General features: G+C 38.6%; 1 protein-coding gene across 4 annotated transcripts in view; it reads left to right on the top strand.

Moving 5' to 3' along the window:
- The window catches only part of SHANK2 (SH3 and multiple ankyrin repeat domains 2), a 279,014-nt gene that overhangs the window by 109,219 nt on the left and 146,932 nt on the right, over positions 1-22,863 (top strand). For all 4 annotated transcript variants that reach the window (XM_085581233.1, XM_085581231.1, XM_085581232.1 and 1 more), the window contains one exon: positions 6,429-6,542. In XM_085581233.1, coding sequence (XP_085437359.1) covers positions 6,429-6,542 — 114 coding nt within the window. The remainder of the gene's footprint in view (positions 1-6,428; positions 6,543-22,863) is intronic.

Below are 22,863 nucleotides of genomic sequence, written 5' to 3'. Positions count from 1 at the left end.
ACGACAAACAGCGGCTCATCACAGGTCCTATCCTAACTCATCCCTTCAGGCTGCTTGTGCCTGAAGGGCAGGACAGAGTGGTGCTATCAAAATGTAACAAAGACCTGGACTTGCTCCTGCTCCAGCAGGAGAGTTCCTTTTGCTGTCAGAGGCCATGGGAAGGGATCAGGAGGTAAAAGCATCCACAAATCCCCTGTCATCATGCTTGACTACTTTAACACATCCTTTCTTGGGTAGTCAGCAACTGGTCTGGAATATTCAGGGGACAGGGAGCACTAGGAGTCAGAGGGGAGCTGTGAGTGCACCAGTGTGGTGCCATGCAACACTGCAGGGTCTGCATCTGGGTTGGCTTGGGGCCCCTTCTCCATTAATTCTCTCTGAATTCCCCTGAATCAAGTTCAGGCATCACTGTGGAGAAGAGCAAACTTGACTCTGAATACATGTCTCTCAAGAGAACTGGGGATCAGTGGGTGGATTTTTGCAATGTGTGATTTCTGACCAAAACTCAGATCAGTGCAGATTGATTTCTCACACTGTTTTCATCTCTCCCTCACTTTCTCAAAACTATTTTATAGAACTTAAATAACAGGGAAAAGGTGATCTTCATAGAAACCTTATGCAAGGCGAAAAAGTTCCCACAGAGGGCCAAATGTTGCACACCTCACTCAGTTCTCTTTCAACTGAGCCATATTTCCTCATATTTAGAGGATTACGTGCAGCTTATTGTATTTGCAGGTTTGACATAGAAAGTGGTTGCTCTATTAGTAGCCCCAGTCATCTTCTCACCTCGAGGTTCTTTTCCTGAAGTGCTTGTTTGCACTGTTTCTTTCCAGAGAAAGCGGAGGTGAGAAAAGGTGAAGAGGTGTTTTAAGTCAGGATCTTTGTATTATCTCCCTAATTTGGTCAGCTCCCATAACTCAAGCTGGGAAGGAGCTGCTGCATTTCCTTCTCTACCACAAGAAATGTCTGTAGGGCTGCAGTCCATTCTGACTGCTCAGGTCAGTTAGCTAGAATCATTAACTGCAGATACATGAGGTTTCCCTTCCAGACTGTTGGTGGAGTGCCCAGGAAGGTCTCTGTGTGCTGGAATCCTCCCTGTGCCTGGCAGCAGGGTGAGGGGCACTGAGTCCTCCTCACTCTGCTGCTGTAACCTCAGGTTCTGTCAGGCTCTCTTGATGATGTCTTTGGGAGCCAGAACCAGCCTGCCTAGAAGAGAAAACAGCCAGATCCTGCTCAGCATCCTTTCCAGGGAGAGAGGGATTGCTGTCAGGAGCCAGGAGGGTCAGAGGAACAGAGTCAGAAAAATCCCTGCATTTAACAGAGAGTATTGTAAATGCAGGTGAACCCGGTGGGAAGAGATGATGATGTCTGACTCCAGTTCAGAAAGCTGAATGATTTCTTTATTATAACTGTACTATAATACATTAATATGCTATTTAAAGGAGATACTAAAACTACAAACCTATTTGTTCTAACTACCATATTTAACTAACTCACAACTCGCAACCCTCTTGTGAGAGTCCAGCCCCAGGTGGGTTGGATTGGCCATCAGGCTCAAACAATCCTCACCTGAATCCAATCAAGCAATCACCCCAGGTAAACAATTCTCCAAACACATTCCACATGGGAAAAACAAGGAGCAGAAATAGAAATAGTTTTCTCTTTCTTCTCTCTGTGCTCCTCTATGAAAAATACTGAGAGAAGAATGTGCCTGCCACAAGAGAGCATGATTAAGTATAACTTGTGCTGATCTTCGTTTATGTTGTATGTAAAGTTTGTTTGCATCCAAGAATCACGGAATCATAGGATGTTTTTAGGGGTTGGGATGGACCTTAAGGGTCATCCAGTCCTAATCCCTGGCTTTGGTCACATCCAGGAATGAGACACCACAGCCTCCAATAAGCGTTCCTGCATAGATTGTCTGTCATTTGGAAGCTCTCCTGCCAAAGACAAGTAATTCCAAAAATTCACGTCAGACAACAGACGTTTCAGCAGGAGAAAAGCCTAAATCACAATGTTAATTATTTCTGAGAGAAAAAAGTTACATCTCTACCAATTAGAAATTTAAAATATCCTGTATTTCAAAGAAGAAAATTGAGATGAACTTTACCTCAGGACACAAACCCAGAGTTTTTACATGAGCACAGGCTTGTTCAGCTGTTAATTTTTTTTCAATGGATTTACAGTTTTATACTTCACTGTCATTCTGTTGATTTTTCTATTTTTTCTGCTGGTTGCAGAAATGTTCATTTTCCCCAGAATATGGCCTCTCATTCCCAATCCATATGACTATTTATTTTCCCAATAAAGAAGAATTCAGTTTACCCAAGCACTAAAAATTGATTTAGATATTACAAAGACATTTTAGGTACATTCTGTTACAGCTGTAAAGACATTGGCCTGAATTTGGCTTTAAATTTCCTTGACATTTTTGCAAATAAGGCTGCCTGGAATAATTTTCTCCTGGGCATTTCAATATCACAAGGAATTTAGAAATAGTAGTCACCAAAATTTATTTGGAAAAAATACTTTATTTTCTTGTTGGGGCATGGAGGGAGCTGTAATGCAGGAGGATACAAATTCTACATTCTTTTTTGATGGTATGTTAAGTAATTAATCTGTTTGAGATTAGTATGTTAATATCAATTACAATAGTTATGTTACCAATAGACTTAAATTTTCAAGAGACAAAGCATTCTATGCTCTATTCTATTAATTTTATAATATATAATATTGTAAAATATTTGAAATATATAATTTTCTGGCAGAATCTCACAGATTTAAGTATAATGCTTTAAATACATTAAAATAGGAGATCCTGATTGCCACCTGCCTATCCATGTTTTCCTATTACCCAGTAGTTTAGTGCTTATCCAATTTTGCTTTGCAGTTTTTTTTTCATATAATTGAATACAACTCCTCTTTTAAACCACCCTTTTAAACCATTGTGAAGAAATGTCCCAGGATTCCTGATGTTACAAGAAACTTTATTTCACTCTTACAACATCAGATTCATTTTTTAATTCAGGTTGTGTGTGAAGAACCTCTGACCTGCTCTTGCCATACAAACCACACCTGATTTTACCAAAAGAAAAGCAAAACCCACTGGAAATTAGAAAGCCTTATTATTAATTTTGGGAAATTTATCCTTTGATTTACCATTGTTTTGTCCTTCAGCAGGGAAATCATTGATTGGAAAATCTCTTGCTGGTAACAAATTACCTGTTACATTGAATCTCTTAAACACTATTGGGAGAGGAAAGATAGAAATGAAGGCCTAATTTTTTAAAAAGCCCATTCATGGCTACAATAGATAAATTGCATTTTTCTATTTATCCTTTAAGTTCTTCACTTTGGAGTGAGTGAAGTATTGCCAGTTTTTATAGATCTATAATTTATTATGGCCTTGGCTCATGCTGCAGAATTTGTTGTTAATGGCACCATGTGAGGGGGATGAAGATCCTTTTAAGGTTTTAGGGGATGCAGAACCATCTAGAGATCAACTTCTACATTGGATTATGAGCTTGTCCCCCATATCCACAGTGATTTGTCTGTCTCTGCACATCAACTGAACTGTTGAGGCTGTCCCTCATTTGTCTCTTGCAGCTCCAGCAGGCTTTTCCTTGTTATCTGGGCCCCCAACATGAGGCTTTTCCCAGAATGATGAAGGCTGCCTGCATTACAGCAGTACTCATTTCACCCTTCCACTTCTTTTCCATAGATGTTATGTCTTCAGGCAGGACTATACAAGTTTTTCCTTTGCTCTGGTTATTAGTGATGGCTAATACTCAATAATTCATATATTAATGGGCTAAAGTGGGTCTGGTTCTGCTCTGTAGGAATCCCTTTTCACTCTGCACTCAGACTTCCAAGGCAAATTTCATTTCCCAAAAGTGTTGATTTACATCATCTGCTACTGCCACAAACACATGAAACCACTCCATGGGTTTGAAATACCCAACATCCTCCTTACAGTGCCTCTCTCTTTCTAGAGCTGGAAATATCTGTGCAATTTGGAGTGTCAGCAGATCTGACAGATTAATAAGATGCCAAATTAGGGAAGTCTATCTCAACATCTAAGTAGTTTTTGTTAGGAGCATCTTGCCAGTTTGTGGAGTGAAATTCAGAACTGAGATTCAGTGCTGAGAACTCCTCTCAAAAAAGAAAAAAAAAAAAAATAAAGGCAGCTAATTACTGGCAATAGGACTCTCACTGTCTCAGATTTGGAAATTTCTTTTGGCTGGAGTCCTACACTCTCTTTTATGACTGAAATTAAACCAATGTACCGTCAGATTCTACAATGATTCTAATATATACATATAGGTTATTAAGTTTTCCTGGTTCCTTATCTCATCTCTAAGAAATGCTTTCTTATGTGAGCAGATGTTAAATTGTTAAAAGTGTATTGTAAGCTGCTGAATTCCCCATTTATATTGGATGGATGATCAGGGAATATTTTCTGTAACACTGAATTATCAGATGGACAATGTGTGTTAGTTAATGTGCACAGGCTTTAAATATAATTAAGAACACCTGAAATACAGCAACATATTTTTTCATTAATTATGGCCCATGTTTATATTTTTTAAAAAAAGACATGCTAACATTTTTTAATTCAGCTCAATTTTCATTGTAGAGTTGTTGGTGTCATCCAAGGTCAGTGCCCTCCTCCAGTATCCCATAACTTGCTAGGTTTATAGGAGTTACAGGTTATAGGTTTCCTCATATATGTCAGGAAGTTGTTTGAGAAATTGTGCATTTAGGACCCATCCAGATGTAGGAGTTTTCCTTAATGGATGTTTCCTGAGACTTAGTATATACTTCTTACTGTGGTGGTGTGTAAATGTGCAATTCATGGAATCTGTCTTCTGGAATATACTACATTAAAAGGCTTAAAATTGATGTATTTATAAACATTTTGCTGTCAAATGTCTCTGTTAATAGATGGCTGTGCTCTGTAAGTGATACCACAAATAGCTGAAGGTTGCATTAATAAAAAGCCTGGTAAACACTTATTTTCAAATGCAGTTTTACAGCTCCTGTTGTCTCAAACCAGACTGCTTTTACATTACCAATAATTTTAATTGTTTTAAATTTTTTTCTGGGCTCTGATTAATTTAATTTTCATCCTGCTCTGTACCAGTGCAAATCAAGTTCAGCTTCCATGCACCTGAGTCACAGCAGCTGCCCTGATCCTGAATTCATTTGCAGCCAGGCAGGGACCAGGTTTTTAAAGCCTGGCAATGTTTTAACAGTGCCAGAAGTGCTGGCATTGGAGACCATCAAAGCAGCTCTCCTTTATGTCCCTCCTGCACTGAAATACCCTGCAGAGACAGATTCCCAGGTACTGGAATCCCTCAGCAGAGAGATGGATTTGGGCTAATTAGCCTTGATTTTCAGCAGGGGCAGTTGTAGCTGAGTTGGCACTCACTGGATGGAGCTGGGCTGATTTTGGGAAGCTCTGTGGGAATATGGATCAGACACACATGCCTGTGCTGTGTGTCTGATCCATATATCAACCTGGTTTTGTTGATGTATCACCTTTGTTTCAATATTAATGCACGGCATCTTTCTAACAGTACATTTATAATCTTCTAAGATATAGTAAACATAGAGTGGTTTGCAGGAACTTCTATAATATTAATTTAAACACCATAGCAAGTATTTAGGGTCCTTCCATCACCATAATTCACCTCCAGTTGCTTACTAATAAAATTCTTGCTCTGCAGACTTTTGTCACAATCCTTGTCGAGTCCTAGAATTAATATCAAGATAATTAGAGGTGCCAGATAAAAACCTCTTCTGCTATTGACAAATCATTCTCCTCCATATTGTTGTTTTCTTCTACTGAAGAAAAAATCATTGAAATGTTTCAAAAGGCATCTCCATTGTGCATCTCACCTATGGGAGGTTCAAGTGTTTGCTGTGTATTCAAACCCTTAAATCATATTACTCAACCTGTATTGCAAATCCCTGGAGCTACCCACTAAATCAAATAACATGTTTCCTTAGGAGTCAGAAAAAGCAGGAGATATCAAAATATGTATTCTTGAAATCCATTTCACTGTGGGTGCAGTTTGAGAATGGGTTCAGAACTTCATTTCAGCAGACAAGACAGTGTATTTTTGGTAGTGGCATTACCATGTATTTATCTTTCATTAATCCAGCAGTGAGAACACTGAAAATGGAAACAATTGTGTGAAGACCAAGGAAACTTGTGGTAAAAAAAATTAATCTGGGGAATGGTTACAAAGACTGAGTAGGGATGGTCCTGCTTAAAGAATTACGCTGTTCCTTTTTTGTGGGTACCAGCATTAGTTATTGCACCGTGTTTTCTTGTTTTCAGGGATTGATGAAGGCATAATGCAAAAATTGTGTATTTGTGTGAGGAGGCAAAGTGTAACACTGCCTGTGTCTGCCCTGTTTAGTGCTGAGCATCGGAGAAGGTGGATTCTGGGAAGGAAGCACCCGGGGACATATTGGCTGGTTTCCTGCAGAGTGTGTGGAAGAAGTTCAGTGCAAACCAAATGAAAGCAAACCAGGTAATTGCATCAAGCCCCTGTTGAACCCTAATGTGACAAATGCCACGTGTCTATCCCAACAGACACATCAGGACCTTTGTGCACTGCTAGAATGGGAGAATTGGATAAATACAAGCTGCTGAATTAAAAAATATGGGGGGTTTATTGATTGGGTTTTACTGTCCAAGCAAGCAGACTTTCTCATGAGGAACTATGCTGGGAAGAACCGAAGCTTTTACACAGAGCTTTATGCAGACATTTTGTATAGGATTATGTTGTTTTTTGTTTCCTGAAGTGTGGAAGAATGTCTAATGAGACAAATAAATTAGGGAAGAAAACCTGGCCAGTCATCTCCCAGTCTGAGGAAGTCATAGCTCTTGTTCACAGCCCTGTTGACCTTTCCCTGAATGCTAGAGGAGGCATCCTTTAGTGGGATGCCCATACCCATCCTTACTGAGGACAAAGGAAATGGAATCCCCCTTTATCACGCACGTGTATTGCCACAAGTAACTTTAAGCAAGGAACCTTTGTAGTGCTGGCATAATAAAAGAAAAAGTAATCTACATGAAAGCAGGTTATTTTAAGAATTACCTACCATCTCATCATTTCTCTGCTTTTAAGAATTAAGATGTGAGGACATCCTCTCTAATTAAAAGCTCATTATAAATGAGCTCTGAGAATATAATTACTGTTCTCCAGGAGTGTGTGCAGTTTGAAATCATCTATTGATGTGTTTTTAGATCTCTGTTGTATTGATTAAGAACTTCTGGCATTACATAGATGATACACTAAAATTTATGCATTGTATCATTCATTTACAGATGTTTTTCTTTTATGCATGTCATTATAAACTCAAAGGTATACTTTTCTTTTTTTTTTTCCTGTGTGGAGAGATTGTGCTTCATTTTCTATCTCCCTTTTGAGAGTGGAAAGGAGGAGGAGGAGGCAAAACCAGATCTAATATTTGGAGAGAATGGATCCAGGCTCTGAGAATACAGGGAGAATAGTTGTGTAACTCTTCAAAGGGCTTGATAAAAGTCAGAATTTAGAGATGGAGATGTATTAAACAAAAGAACATTGAGGCTGGAACTGCCCAGTGTAGGAACAGTAACCCTGCATTAAATTTGAGTTCTCCATTTGTCTCCAAATCTGTAGAAAATTCTGAGGGCATGAAGTGAAGTTCAAAGATAAGAAAAAAGTTTTCCATCTTTTTAGTGATTTTGAAGAGAGAGTAACCAAACCTGTTTGTTTCAAATCCTTAAAGACTTCCTTGAGAATTACTCCAGGAGGTAAATTCAGTATGTCACAGGATTGTCTTAATAGACAATGATTGTTTTTTGAGCAAGAATGTCTTTGATCATTCAAAGGAACACAAAAATTAAGAAAATAATTGTCACAAGAGGAACAAAAGGATTACGAAAGCTGGAAGCAAGAAAAGAATATAAACAGAAGCATGTTACAAATTTTCTGACATGAAATTATGAAGACTTATGCCACGTGTCTGGGAAAACACCAGATATTTACTATAATTTATAACTATTGCCTTGACACTTACTGTAATTTATAAATATTGCCTTCTTTCTGATTGTTTTCATGTTTGCTTATGGTACAATGGGAATAATAATGTTAACATAGCTTAAGGCTTTAAATATGCCATTCTTCTACACTAAAAAGGATGGAAATGTAATTAAATAGGAACAAAAGGGACACATTTTCTCTGGCAGTGAACTTGTGCACACCCATATTTTGCTGGGCTAGCTTAAAAAATGTCCCACACCCACAATGAGGTTCAGTGCTTCTGTGAGTAATGTGATAGAGGTTGGAGCTGGGAGGGAAATGAAATATATGGAATACACAGTATCTGCCATATTATTATTGAAATATGGCATGGAGTGAAAGCAGCTGATCACAGAATTGCTCTGTGCATTCCCTCTGCGTAGGAAACAATGGAATTGAAAGGGAAAAGCTTTATAAGCAAAAATCAGCCAGTATTCCCTCTGAGTAAAAATGCAGAAGTAATTTAGAAAAATGTGTTAGGCATGGTGAAATGATTAGAAATTAAATTAAGTCTGTTGGGATTGCTGAAAGAACATCAGCTGAGAAACACCACAAACTTGTGCCACTTGCAAGAATTTGCATCATAGTCTTTCCAAAGCAGCAGAACTTCTTATGATAATGATTTAGAAAGTAGATCATTTCAATGTGGAGGAAATGAAGCTCAGACTCAGCCTTTTCCACACCAGCACCACAGCAACAGAGATTTAGGGACATTTATTCCAGCAACTTCCATTTGCTATTAAGTTTGAACAATTGTGTTTAATAGAGGCTTGTCATTTGCACACCATGAGTGAACGAAAGAGGAATAGTTCTTGGAAAAAACAAACTCCAATTAAACACTCCAGGCCCAGTAAAACTGCTGGGCAGGTGTTTCATGTCAGGCTGATGTATAATCTCCCTTCTAAGGAAATTTCCATTTTTAGGGAACTTTATTGCAATTCCAACTGTTTTCTGGAAGTGGGCAGGACAGAACAACACCTGGCTCCTGTGTTCTCTTCAAAGATACCACGCCAGCTTGGCAGGTTCTGTTTTCCAAAAAAAATCATATTGACTGGCATTAATTCTACATCTTTTCTTTTATTCTCCATTAATTGAGACTTGTAGGAATTGCTCCATTATTTTGCTAGGGTGGATGCCAGGTCTGTGGACTTCCAATTATCCAAGTTGTCTCATTTGCCCTTTAATGACACCAGCACAGGACCTGCTGCTTTCCAGTCTAAAGAAGTTTCCTTGACATTTTGAGATCCAATGGAAAAAGAAGAATAAAAAGAAAATCATTATTGTGGCCTGCAAAGTTCTTTTGCCTGCTTTTAAAAAATTAGTACAAACAAGATATTCATGCTACCTTGTTTTAAAAAGAGCAAATTTTTGGCATTTTGTAGCCAGTTTTTTACATTCTGCAGAATATTCTGAGAGTAGAAATATTCCCTCAGATGAGGTTGGCACATCATCTTGCATTTTACCAGCTCAAATACAGAATACAAATAACACATCCTTACTCTTTCTGCATTGGCACTTATTTTGTGTTATTCAGTAATGAGCCAATTCCATTCTGAAATGTCTTTCTATGCTGAAATATGTTAAAAGGTAATTTTTTTTTTACTAAAATGTTATGGGTAAGTTGAAAAAATGTTTCTCCTGCTTTAATTTAGATGTTTCCTTTTGCTTTTCTTCTATCATAAGGTATTACATGAACTTGAGAGACTTACTACATAAATGCTTTATATTACAGTTGTGATTTTATGCTCCACATCCTTCAGAATTCAGGGCTATCGGATTGCCCACAACTGAGGTGAAGTATTAATTTTCAGGCTGGAAATTATCTTTCACTACACTCCAGCTTTATTATTTATTATTCCTCCCTCCCAAAAGTGCCTGGAGAACTCCTAGATTTTACAAGTGATACTGATACAAAGGTAGACTCAGTGTGTCTGAGAGATTCTTGCTGTCTTTCAGCTCTTGACCTCCTCAGTGCACCTTTCCTTGAGTTCCAGCTTCATTTTTAATATTGTCTTAGGAGTGTTCATTCCACAGACTCTTTTGTGCCTTTTTCTATCCTGTGCCCTTGGGATACAACTTATTAGTAGCTGTAGGAGTGCAGGGAGTTTATTTCAGATTAGATCTGATGCGGGCACATGGCTGCAGTGACCATGAGCTCCTTTTACCAGGAAAGGATTCGATCTGTGCAGCCCAAGCTGTGCCAGTCCCGGGGCTGTGCCACCCTCAGAGGCAGCCCTGGCAGGGCACATTCCCACTGCCCATGGAGCTGTGCCTGTGCTGACCTCTAGTGTCACAGCAGACTCTGCCAGGCTCCAGCTGGCTTTGCCTCTCCAAAGTGGCACAGAGACATGGGATATTTGGGTTGGGGAAGGCCTGGATCAGGAACGGGGTGGCCAGCAGGAGCAGGGAGGTCATTCTCCCCCTGTACTCGGCACTGGTGAAGCCACACCTCGAGTGCTGTGTCCAGTTCTGGCCCCTCAGTTTGGGAAGGATGTTGAGACGCTCAAGCACATCCAGAGGAGGCACCGAGGCTGGAGAGGAGCTTGGAACACTGTGAGGAATGACTGAGGGAGCTGGGGGTGCTTAGCCTGGAGAAAACGAGACTCAGAGGTGACCTTATCACTCTCTACAACTTCCTAGAAGGTAGTTTTAGTCAGGTGAGGGTCAGTCTCTTTCTCAGGCAGCAGCTGACAGAATGAGAGGACACAGTCTTAAGCTGCATCAAGGGAAATATAGGTTGGATATTAGGAAAAGGTTTTTCACAGAAAGAAAGAGTGATAAAGTTCCAGAATGGTCTGCCTAGGGAGGTGGTGGAGTCACCATCCCTGGATGTGTTTAGAAAAAGGCTGGATGTAGCACTGGGTGCCATGGTTTAGTTGAGGTGTTGGGGCATGGGTTGGATTTGATCTTTATGGTCTCTTCCAACCTTGTGATTCTGTGAATTCTGTGAACTCTGTGACCTCAGGGATCACCGGGATCGCCCTGTCAGCCAGAGTGCCACCTTCAGTCCCTTCCTGAGCACAGTGCCTGTGCTTTTGTTTAATATCCCTTATTCCTGAGTTTACAGCAACTAGAAAACTTAGTGACAGATTATCCAGGAATAGCAGAGTTCCCTTGCAATTTCTTTTTTTACCTCTGTAACCCTAAACAGGTGTTAAGAGCAGAAACTGCCCGAATCCTTGTCCAGCATTACCACTAGATCTCAGAAGTTACCAAACAAGTCCAAGCTGTGTTAATGAAATGCATCCTTTTGCTGCTTCTGAAGCAGAGAATTTTCTGGTTTTCACATTCTTAGTTTTCAATGCCCTGTACATTCAGTAAAACCAGATTTGTTCCTCATTTCCACCATCCCTTTTTATAATTAGTACAACACCTTCCCAGGCAGTCAAGCTAGCCAGGGTGCTAGAAAATGGATTTGCTTTCCTGCAAGAAGGAAAGATGCTTTACTGTGGATTGAGGAGCTGACATCTGCACTGGCCTTCCAGAACGACAGGAGTCTTGGTTTCCCAGATTTGGTGTCTGGACATAATAGATATCCATATGTAAAACCAGTGCCTTATCCCATATAACTGATTCCATGATTCAGTGTTAAACACAGCAGTAGAGGGGGAAAAGAACAGATAAAAACCCCTTTTTCATCCAGCCTAAATGGCCCAACATTTATAAATGACTCGGATTAGCTAAACCATTTTAAAAAATTATTCCTGATTTGTTATTATTAATTCTGGCTAATTTTCAGCTAGAAAGGCAACTGAAGAATAAACAGAAATGCTGTGGTGATTATTAGAACTCTGAAAAATTCTATGCACAAATAACTTTGGAAACCACTAGAAATAAGTAGGTTTCAATGAGACAGAAGAGATGGTATCTCACCAAATGAGCACCTCAAGGGTTTTGATAATAAGTTTTGATAAATTTTCCTTCCACAAGATTTCACCGTGTGTAGAAGGTGCCTGTGTAACTGTGACAGAATTATTGTGCAACTCGAACTGTTTGGTGTGAGCAGCAGCAGTTAAGGACAAAACATTGCAGCAGCTGGAAGGACTAAATGGAGGAAGTATGAAAGAAATTTATATATGTGAGGGAAAGCTAGTTCCATTGGGAAAGTTAATCACAAACATTGTCATGGCAGTAGTGTAAGGTGCTAAGAAGTTCTGAGAGCTGGAAAATATGTTCTGACTTGACAGTGCAGGCTGGACTCAAAATGGCCAAGAGACTATAAAGCCAAATTAAAATAAAATTTAAAAGGCAAAATTGCCTCTCATGTAGTTGAAAAAGTGTGCTGTGATGCAGATACAAAGGCAGCTATTTTAAATGAGTTGAAAACCCAAGGTATGACTATTACTATTACATATTCTATTCTATTCTATTCTATTCTATTCTATTCTATTCTATTCTATTCTATTCTATTCTATTCTATTCTTTTTAATCTCAGTCAGTCTCTGAATATGGGATCTCATAGTAACCCTGGTACCCAGAGCCCAAGCTTGACAGGTCAGGCACTGTTCAGTCAGTGCCCCTACCTTGAAGGATGTTGTCCAAAACTCTGACCTCTGAAGTACTCTTTCCTGCCTTGCTTCTGTGTTTTGCACAGAACCACCTGACAACCACCTGGCTCATGGGATTCTGAACAGTTTCATCTCTTGATGAGTGATTTTTCTGCCACATAATGTTTCCCATGGACAGATCTGTCATTAAAAAAAAATGGGAATGGATGACGACACTCAACACAGCAATCATACATGAAGATATTCTGTGTCTGACTTATGCTTTAGAAAGATCAGGAATATTCCATATACCATATTTTTGCTTAAATTGCATTCTCCTCCATCTATCAGTTGGAAAATGATACTGCAACCAAAAAAAATTCTATGCAAAGAACTAAATGTAAGGTGCTGGCAATTCAGCCCACAAAGCCCAGCTGACACAAGAGCTTGGTGCAGTAATAATCAACTAATTCTGACAACTCTCGGTAGCTGAGGATGTAAATCAATCCCACTTTTTTGTCTCAAGTGATGGAAATTCAAAGAATGAACCTCAGCAAGTTTCTGCACTTTAGCTTTGCTGAGCGAGGCGTTTGTGTTCCCAGTAAATGATAAACAGCAGTTTGGGGAAAGGCTCTGAAATGAATCATCACTCAATAATAATGGGAACTGGAAGGCAGAGATGACTGGAAAACTGTTTTTATCTGCAGGCTGGCTATGGGAGGGAGACATCTGCTTCCCACACAACCTGCAGGGTGTCTTCTCTGACCAAAGGTGCCTTGAAAGGCCTTTCCTTCTTTCAGTCCTGATCTTCTGAGCAAGAAGCAATAGAGATTTCTTACTCTAACAGGAATATTTGTTAGAAATCCTTGGGAATACTGTGTCTACCAACCCATTTCTCAAATAATCATGCAGGTCTGCTTTGAAGGAAGAGTAAAATAAAGGATTCCATAATAACAATTTCATCATGTGTCGACTTTTGAGGGCAGCATAAAGACAAAACAAGAAAAAAAATTCAAATTTAAAAAAAAAAAAAAAAAACCAGCAAGCAAGCCTATCAAGCCTATGTCTAGAGCTTGTAGAGAATGCAAGCCTGTCTGCATGCTTATATCTGAATAAGGAATTTTAAATTCATAATATTTTACTATCTGGGCTGCTCAGCTGACCTGTACTTCATCCCTTTCACTCCCATTTCCATGCTTGCTAAGAGCCACTTAGGAATACCTCTAATCAGCTGAAAAGGAGCAGCACAACTCTCTAAAGCATTGAAACAGACTAAAAATAAATTGCATGGCAATATAAAGTGAGAGTTACAGAGGAGGAAAGAACATTTCCAGTGCATCTGGGATTGCTGCTTTGTGAAATCGGACATACAGTTGGGGAGTTTTTCCTCTTCTGGTTCTTTCTGCATTTTTTTTCCCTCAAGAAGTCATCTGTCACACCTTAGAGGATCAAAGAAGTGCAAACTCTGAGGGATGTCTCAAGAAAGGAGTTACTATGATGGTTTATTCCTTTTACTTCCAGTGATGCATTCCCGTTTTCTGTTCAAAATCACAGCCCATGAAACATATTCAAGTCTGAGAGCAGATAGAGACATCAGAGATGTTTAATGTTATGAATTACTGTAGAAGCACCAAAAAGTTAAAGCTAGGAAGTGAATGATTTATGAAGTGATAGAACCTCCTGGGGAATTTAAGCTCAATTATTGGTTTAAGAGAGAATACTTCAGCTTGTGGCAGAATTTGAGCAGCTCTGTTCTGCAACATGCTAAAAACCTAGGAGTAATACCTAATTTTTGATTCCCAGTTGTTCTTGGGGAAACTACTCATATAACACGTTTTTTTCAAGCCATTAAAATCTGTTTTGAGCTTCTCAAATTGTAACAAACCCAGCAGATTTTAATGACTGTTAGTAGACAAAAATCTGTAGCTTTTACCTCCTGGAATTCAGGAGCATTTCAAATTTCATAAAGAATATATATTTTTATTCTAACATCTCTATACTAATAGTTTTTTGTTTTGTTTTGTTTTTTATAATTAATGATACTTTGTAATAACTTATGAGCTTGTGATCTTTTTATGAACCTACTTGATCTTTTTGCTTTCTCTAAATATCTTAAATTACAGTTGCAATAGTTCTTACTTTGATTTAATATGCATTTCCCCCCCCTGAAATTCCATTTAACCAGGATTCTCTGATGCACCTGTGTAAATACTATTTATATCTGAACTCAACTTCTGTTCAAATCATTCTGGCTATCTATCAAAATTAATAAAAATGACTTAATTCATCTAACTCATTACATTTAACATGACCTAACAGTTTTAAAAGCAACTTTGAAAAAAAAAAAGCAAGGCAAGACTTCGATCTATACATATTCCAAAAGTGTTGATAAGTCATCTTTTTCTACTGCACTAAATGACACATTGGGGCTTTTTTTCCCTTCTGATTTTTAATGGCTCAGATAAAAGGCTTGACAACAGAGGCTGAAAACTCTTTGAAACACTCCCCAGTTAGATGAGATCACATTCTTCTTAATTTAAGTAAGATGATGGAGTAACTGCTTAAAGTACTAGCAGTGCTGGAGGTGATCAGGAAAATGATGCCTAAACAGAGCAGATGTCAGATAATCCATATTCTGTTCTGAAATCATGGCTCTGCTTTTTTCTTCCCTCCCTTGCTAGAGAGCTCAACTCATTTTGTTATAGATCAGTACTAAAGGGATACTCTGGGGTCAGAAATAGATTATTGATCTCCAGGTAGAATAGCAGACCTGAGTGAATGTCCCAATTGTTAACTCAAAAAATGGATTGAATTTTAAATGGTAGTATAACTTCATTATGTTATCCACACAAATGTGTTTTTCTTTGTAGCTGAGTCTGAAACTTGGGCTTTGCTTTCTGAACTGAAATGGAAAATGTCCATCAACTTTCTCAACCATCCAGTCAGTCCACAATTCACAAAAATAAAACGTGGCTGTGAAAGTCAAACTGATTTTGTGGATGACTTACAAGCAAAAAGCACTTCAATGTATTGTTTTGGTGTTTTTTTTTTTTTCTTTTTTTATTTGTAACCAACTCTAATTATACAACAATCACTGAGTCTTTACTCCGTGCTTGCAGTTATGTTTTGCACACATCAAGAATTAGTTTAGTGCTGTCTAGAGACACATTGAAATAGTTCTGTATTTTGGCTGTTCTCCTGAAAATAATGAAAATAATTATATTGGATACCCTGTACAACACATTAGTAGTTTAAGGAAATTAAGTATAACATATCTTTATACCATATTTTGTTTGTCAAGTTATAAAGTTATTTTTTAAAAGTTATATTAACATTTGTTAGTCAAGACTTTAAAAAGAAGGAAAATAGTTACATTCCTGACTGTAAATCCTTATAGATTATACTTTTTCTTTCATTTTTCTGGGATCAAACTGCTCCTTTGGATTGATCTCATAGGAGACTTTAAGAACCTGGGCCTCTGTTTGAGAGACAAATGCAAATATAGATAGGAAAATCCAAGACACCTTCCCAAAATCCCCCAGTTTTCATGCTAAGATTTTATCATTGAAGGACAAGACACAGCTACATGCAGTAAACAAAAGACTGTCAGAAGAAATAATGCCAGAATTGGTTTATTTGAAGAAGCAGAGGGTGTTTCTAATGTTATAGATTTTTGCTAAGAGCTTCCCCCAGAGAAAGGCAAATTAAAGAATCTTGTTTCATTTTTAGCAAACAAATCTTAAAGATGTAATTTGTTTTCAAATGGACTCTTGAACTCCTTATATTACTGTTTCTCACTAGTTTTAATGCTTTGCTTATAAATGAATTCCCATTTTCAGGGTGAGCTGGTGAAATATTACCTGTATTCTGGGCAGCAGGTGGACAGATGAAAAAGGGAAACTATTATTTTCCTGCAAATGTCTTGTTTACTGAGGACAAGGAGAACAGGGAGGCGGAAATGATTGTCAGAGGGGTGATACATCCTTGCCCTGGTGGGTGATACACTTTCTGTGTTTCCTGAGCAGCCCAGCAGTGGGATGCTGCTGCTGCTTTCCTGCCTGCTGCAGCACAGGGATGCTGTTGTCAGGAGTGGCTCTCCTCAGTCCTCACTCCCACAAAGCAGATTGCAGAGTGCTGGGAAGGACAGACACCTTTTGGTACAGGCGGACAGTCCCAGACCTCGGCACAGGGTGGGAAGGGTTTGTGAGACTGAGGAGCAGGGAGAAACACACACCTGGGGCTGCAAGTGCTGCTAGAGCCATGAGCTGGGGTGTGTCACTACCTCCAGCTTCTTTCTGTGTGTGTTTTTAACTGCACCTTTAATACTGCCATTAACCTGGCAGAAAAAAAAAAAGTGTATATATATGTGTGTGTATATATATATATATATATATATATATATATATATATATATATATAACCTATATTTAAAAATAAATAATAATATCCATTATATGCATATAAGAAAATATATATAATCTATATAATATAATAATATAAATATAAATCATACATTAAAATTTTTTGGGGGTTAGTTTGTGTGTAAAACTCTCTGCAAATTGTTTCTAAAACAGTGACTGCTGTGTCTAAAGTCTAAGTAACCTTGAACCCAAACTTGTCTTTAGTCATTCTGTGTCTGGAAGAGAACTGTTAAATGTTACTGAACTTTTCCTCATTTAACAGGTGTTGAGTTTATTAGCATGAGCCTTATTAGCTGGCTAATAAATGCAGGTGATACTGATTATTTAATGAGAAGATTTACCTCTACCAAAATGTTTTAAGTATTCATTTTGATAGATGTTTTTGTGTTCATTTCTGAATATAAAAAGTCCTTCAGCTGAACTATAATGAGTTGAACTACACCATAGTTCCTGTATTTGGAGATTCAGTGAGGTTTCACCCTGTTGATAGAGCTGGAAAAGTAAAATGTATGATAAATATTCTTATTCAAAAGTAAATATTTAGAATTTTTTGAAGTTCTGACCTTACATTGGAGGATGCTGCAATTCATCACATTTAAAAGTTAAGTGGAAATACTTAAGTTGATCAGCCAAACATTTCAGAAAGTTCTTGCAAGGCTGTTTTGATCAAATTTAAGATGTATTACTGAATCTTTTAAAAGTAAAAAATCAGTAAATAGTTGATTATCCTTCTTCTGGATTGACCTGAATTACAAATAAGGCAGCATGTAAAATCTACCATCAGGTATGCTCAGAACCAAAAGATAATTAAGAATTTTCTTTAAAACACACTCTCCAGTTTCTTAGGTTGTACTGTATGGAAACAATATTGATAAAGTGTTTCATATGTCATTAAGCACATGTAATTTTGGGATTCTCCCAGTGTTTTCCAGTACAACTATAAGCAGGGATAAATTTCAAGTTGTCTTGTTGTTTATGAGGGACAAGCTTGAAAAAGCATCCAATAGTCCAAGATGTTGGTAGAACAGAGGGAAAATAGTTGGCAGCAGGATCACAGGTACTGTCATGCAAACAGGGAACAGGATCTGGGCTTTCTAACAGGATTCACCCTGATAAGGATTTTCCCTTAATAATCCTCCTGTTTTAGATGGCTCAAACAGATTACTTGGGCACTGAAATGGGTAGGCTTAAAATCCCACTTATCCCTGATTGCTGGAATCTTGTTCTGGGAAGCATTTGGGAGAACAGTGGTTGTTTTGTGTTTTAAACCAGAACTTGGGGCTTAGCTCTGAAAAAACCTTTTGTAGTGCAGGCTCTGGAATATGCAACCTGTCACTAAGTGGCAGATTTATGGTTTGACTTTCAGCTCTCACTTCAAAGCACAGAAAAACCACACTAACCACAACAACAGATAGTTTTGAATGGAAATCAATCAGTTTGAAGTGCTTAGTGCCTGAATATTACTTAATTCCCAGTCTGGCATGCCCACACCCAGCCCTATCAGGCTTGGCAGACACAGACTGGGATGACCAAGAGTATTGGGTCAATAAAAGGTTGTGATTGCTTGAAAAGTAGTTAGAACTGCAGGTGTGAATTTAAATTGCTGCAGTCCCTCTCATTCTGATTTAATTTTTTAAAAATCCTTTCTAACTTCACACCTTTAGAATAAATTAAATTTGCCTGTAGTCTCCTATAGTCAAGCTTTAAGGTAAAGATTGCAAATATATCACTTGATGGAGCATGAAAATAAGGAACTCATTTCATTCACCACCTAAAATATGTGAGAGTGGCTTTAATATTTTCCCAAATGCATATGAAGAGTTATGATACAGCATTATTGCTATTCATAAATGTAAGAGATCAATGATTTCCTGGAAACTGGTTGTTTTTCTGGAGCTATTTTCTACATTTTTCTTGAAATGTGGCTGATTTGAAGCATTAGGACACTTAAAATTGCATCATTGCTGATAAAAGATACTTTTACAGCTTTAATTTTAAATGTACACTGTTTTTAAAGTGTTTTTTAATTGTAAATTCAGGCAAATTCAATGGGAAGAAATGACGATGTCTGACTCAATTCAGAAGGTTGAATGATTTCTTTATTATAACTATGCTAAAATACATTAGTATACTATATAAAAAGAAAGATATTAAAACTACATACTACTTTCTCTAACTCTAAGACAACTCGTGACCCTCTCTCGAGAGTCCAAACACAGGTGGGTTGGATTGGCCATCAGGCTCAAACAATCCTCACCTGAATCTAATCAAGCACTCACTCCAGGTAAAAAATTCTCCAAACACATTCCACAAAGGAAAACCATGGAGCAGAAATCGAAATTGTTTTCTCTTTCATTTCTCTCTGTGTACCTCTATGAAAAATCCTGAGAGGGGGAGAAATGTGCTTGCCACAGTTTTTTTGGGTTTTATTTTTTGGGGTTTTTTTGAGGAAAGTCTTTATCTTGCAAAGATACATTTAAATTTTTTTTTTCTGAAACCTGCAGTATATAACATTGTGTTTTTCCTTCCTGTGACATGTGTACATGCCGTGTGTATTTCAAGCATTCATTTTTGATGCCCTAAATCAGGTTTTACCTGATTTTGCAATACTCGTTTTGCTTACACAATCAGACTTTCATGTGACTATGACAGCACCAATGATTTGTATTGTTTTTTTTCTTTCTTGTTGGTTTTTCCCCAGATTTTCTTGCTGAGCTTTTCTAAAGTTAAAAAAGTAAAAGGTACTCTATATACCATCTTCCAAATGTGTGTAATACGTGACCTGGTGCTTAAAGGTTTTCAGCATTTCTGAAGCAAGAACATATGCTGAATTTTGATTAAATGCATTTGATGAGCTATCTAATGGTTTGATGACAATATTTGAGTCAGGGTTTCTTGAAGTTAATATATTGTATTACACAAATCAATTTGTTCCATTAGTATCCTAAAATCCAAAGCATCTGTTTGGAAGCTCAATAAATCAGACTGCTCTGGTGTCTTTATCTGGGATATCAATATTCAAAAGCCTTGCTACATCCTGAACATGCTGATTGCACCTTTTTCCTTACAGAAAATCAATTACCCTGCTCTACAGCAGCAGAATTTTAAAAATATACAATCCAAACTTGAATTTTACTCTCTGATTTGACTTGTGGGTGCTGTGTGTGCATACAGCTCTTCTGTGGGCCTTGTTTAAATTAATGATAAGGTCACCACTGTGCACCTGTTACTGTGCAAAAGCTTTTCCCTAATTTCCTAACAGCCAGCATCATCAAGGGTGCCAGGGCTTTTTCTTGGCTGTCAGAGTGGACTGAAGTTTTCCAAAGAGCCATCCCTAGTGAGTTTTTTTTTTAATTTGATTTGGTCCCAAATTCCTGGCTCACCAAAATTTGGGATTAGCATCCTTCTCTCCCAGCCTGTGTTCTGAGTGCTACCAGAGCCAGTGCTCTGATCCTGTTGGCTGCCAGCCAAAAATTACTTTTTTCCAAGTAAAGTCAAAATTAACATGTGTGGGTAGAAAGAGCAGACAGGACCTTTCGTGGCGAGGAAATGGTGGAGAACGGTGAATGCCTCAGTGTTCTGCTGTTTGGGGATGCACTGAGAGTCTGCTGGAAATGTTCCCTGAGCCAGCAGCCCCATTCCGGGTGGAGAGATCGGAGCACGGAGGGAGTGACAGATGTGCCAAGGGATATCCGTGAATAAAAACACCCTGGCTAAGCTTTCACCCTTCTGCTTCTCACACACACAGTGATGGAGATGCCACTCGGTGATGTGTGACGTGGGCTCCGAGCTGCATTTTCGGGAGCTGTCCCTGCATTCAGGAGGTGGTCACTAGATGGCATCTTTGGGTACCGAATTTAGGGAAAAATCTTCTCCAATGTTTCATTTGTACTCAGCCTCGTTTCGGTTCACTCTTATTTCTGCCTGGATATAAAAACTTAAGAAAGGACATGCCAAGGCAGCAGGAGACAGGGGGAAAGGATGCGTTTTTCTTTATTTTTTTTTGTACTTTCTGAGCAGTGGAGTTTATCTTGAATTCTAATAATTATGTGAAAACATTTTGGAATACTTTTCGAAGTAATATCTGTGGAAATTTTTAGATTATGCATTAATCCAGATCTAGGAATCTGTCATTTGTGAGGTTTTGTTTCGCACTCCTTGTAGATGATAGTCAATCACTAGGAAATATTCCAGATAAAATCACATCTTGAAAATACTTAAAACTGAAAGCAACCAGTCAGCAGTTACCAGCAAGGATTTCCAGGTTAAAACCAAAACAACTTCTGCAGCAAAGAATATGTCCAGCACTCTAATCCTTACATATTAAGATACCTTTTTATATTTTTATATAGAAATACGTAAAACTGCTGTCCAAATTCTCTTGATTTGAAGGTAATGTTGATCTCTTTCCTAAAACTAGCTGAAGGTGAGGGTAACTCAGTAGATGGCAGTCCTCTTAAACCAAAGAAGAAACAGAGTGACTATCAGAGACTGGGATGTGAATGCAATAAAGTGTTTATTGAACATTTCCATGTTATCTAAAGTCAGTCTGGCTTGCATTTTTTATTTAGAGTCCTCCAAGTTATTGAAAATGTCTTTTTTTCTGTAGCTGTTCTGTAAAATGGTGATAATAACTCTTTAAATGTATTTGAGAAAACTTTTTTCTTGCAGACTTCTCCTAAGTGCTTGTCTGTGTTTCTAGAGCTTGTTTTTGTTCTTTTTCCTTTCTTTCTTTTTTTCTTGCTTCTCACACAACAAGAAGGATCTGTCACTCAGAGATTGCCTCGTGTTTTCATCTGAATTTCTTATAGAATATCCTTAGAACAGGAATCATGGTTCTCACTCAATAAATGCCCTGTGCTATTAAAAATCTCCTCTAGCACTCTTCCCAAAGAAGTTAAATCTTTTGGAAATGGTGTCAGTACCTGATTCCCTTTCCCCCTGTGCAAAGCTGGTCCGCCATGGATTTGTATCCATGATGCTGCAGTATCCATCACCCAAATGGTTTTATCCTTGTCAGCAGCATGAGGGACCTCTCTTTGAGTCAGTACTGTTGGTTGCCATGGCAGTGTGCTGTTTTTTTAATCTTACCTACAGGGTAGATTTGTTACCCCAGCAGTGTGCAAATGTAGGCACAGTTTGTGGGGATTGGGAGTGGGGATGGGCTGAGCCTGATCCCCAATGAGCTGCAGCTGTGAGGAGCAGCTGAGCAGCGCTGGAGGTGATGAGTGCCCAGGGGCACTGACCAACCCCCAGAGGACCAGAGGGCACACAGGTGCAGTGCATCAGCATGAGGGGTACAAAAGGCTGGGCTGAAGAATGAGAGGGGTGGATGCTTGCAGCCTTTTGAAGTGGTGGGATGTTACTTCGTGTGGGCAGACATCTGAAGCCTTCTGATGAGGTGAGGTGTTACTCTGTATGGGTTGATGCTCTCTGAAATTGTGTGGTGATCCTCTGTGTGTCATGGCTGTCTCAACTGTGATATGCAAACTATTTGAAAAGTAATAGCACAAAAATACATTCATTTAAAATAAAATAAGGCAGAGCTTTAGTGGTGTAGAAGAATGTGAGCTCTAAACCTGTTAAATATAACTCCTGTTGCCTTCATCCCTCTGTTTGCTTTACTCCCAGCCCCTTTCATGGAGCCTATGATCACTCCCCCTCATGTGAAAGCAGTGCACTCAGAGATATTTTCAAATGAAGCCAAGGGAGTTGCTTGTTTTCCTGAAACACAAGAAGGTGTCAGAAGCAAAAAGCTCTGATAAGCTGCTGAAGGTGCTCTAACAGTGTTGGTGGACACACAGGGGGCTTGAGTCTGGGCAGGTTGAAGGGCAGTTTTGATAACATTCAAGAGTTTTTGACAGTGGCTGTGGCTTG

The sequence above is a fragment of the Lonchura striata genome, chromosome 5 (assembly GCF_050655825.1).
Source record: "Lonchura striata isolate lonStrDom1 chromosome 5, ASM5065582v1, whole genome shotgun sequence".
Lineage (NCBI taxonomy): Eukaryota > Metazoa > Chordata > Aves > Passeriformes > Estrildidae > Lonchura > Lonchura striata.
The sequence above is the reverse complement of the archived record's forward strand: the minus strand, read 5'-3'. Positions and strand labels throughout refer to the sequence as shown.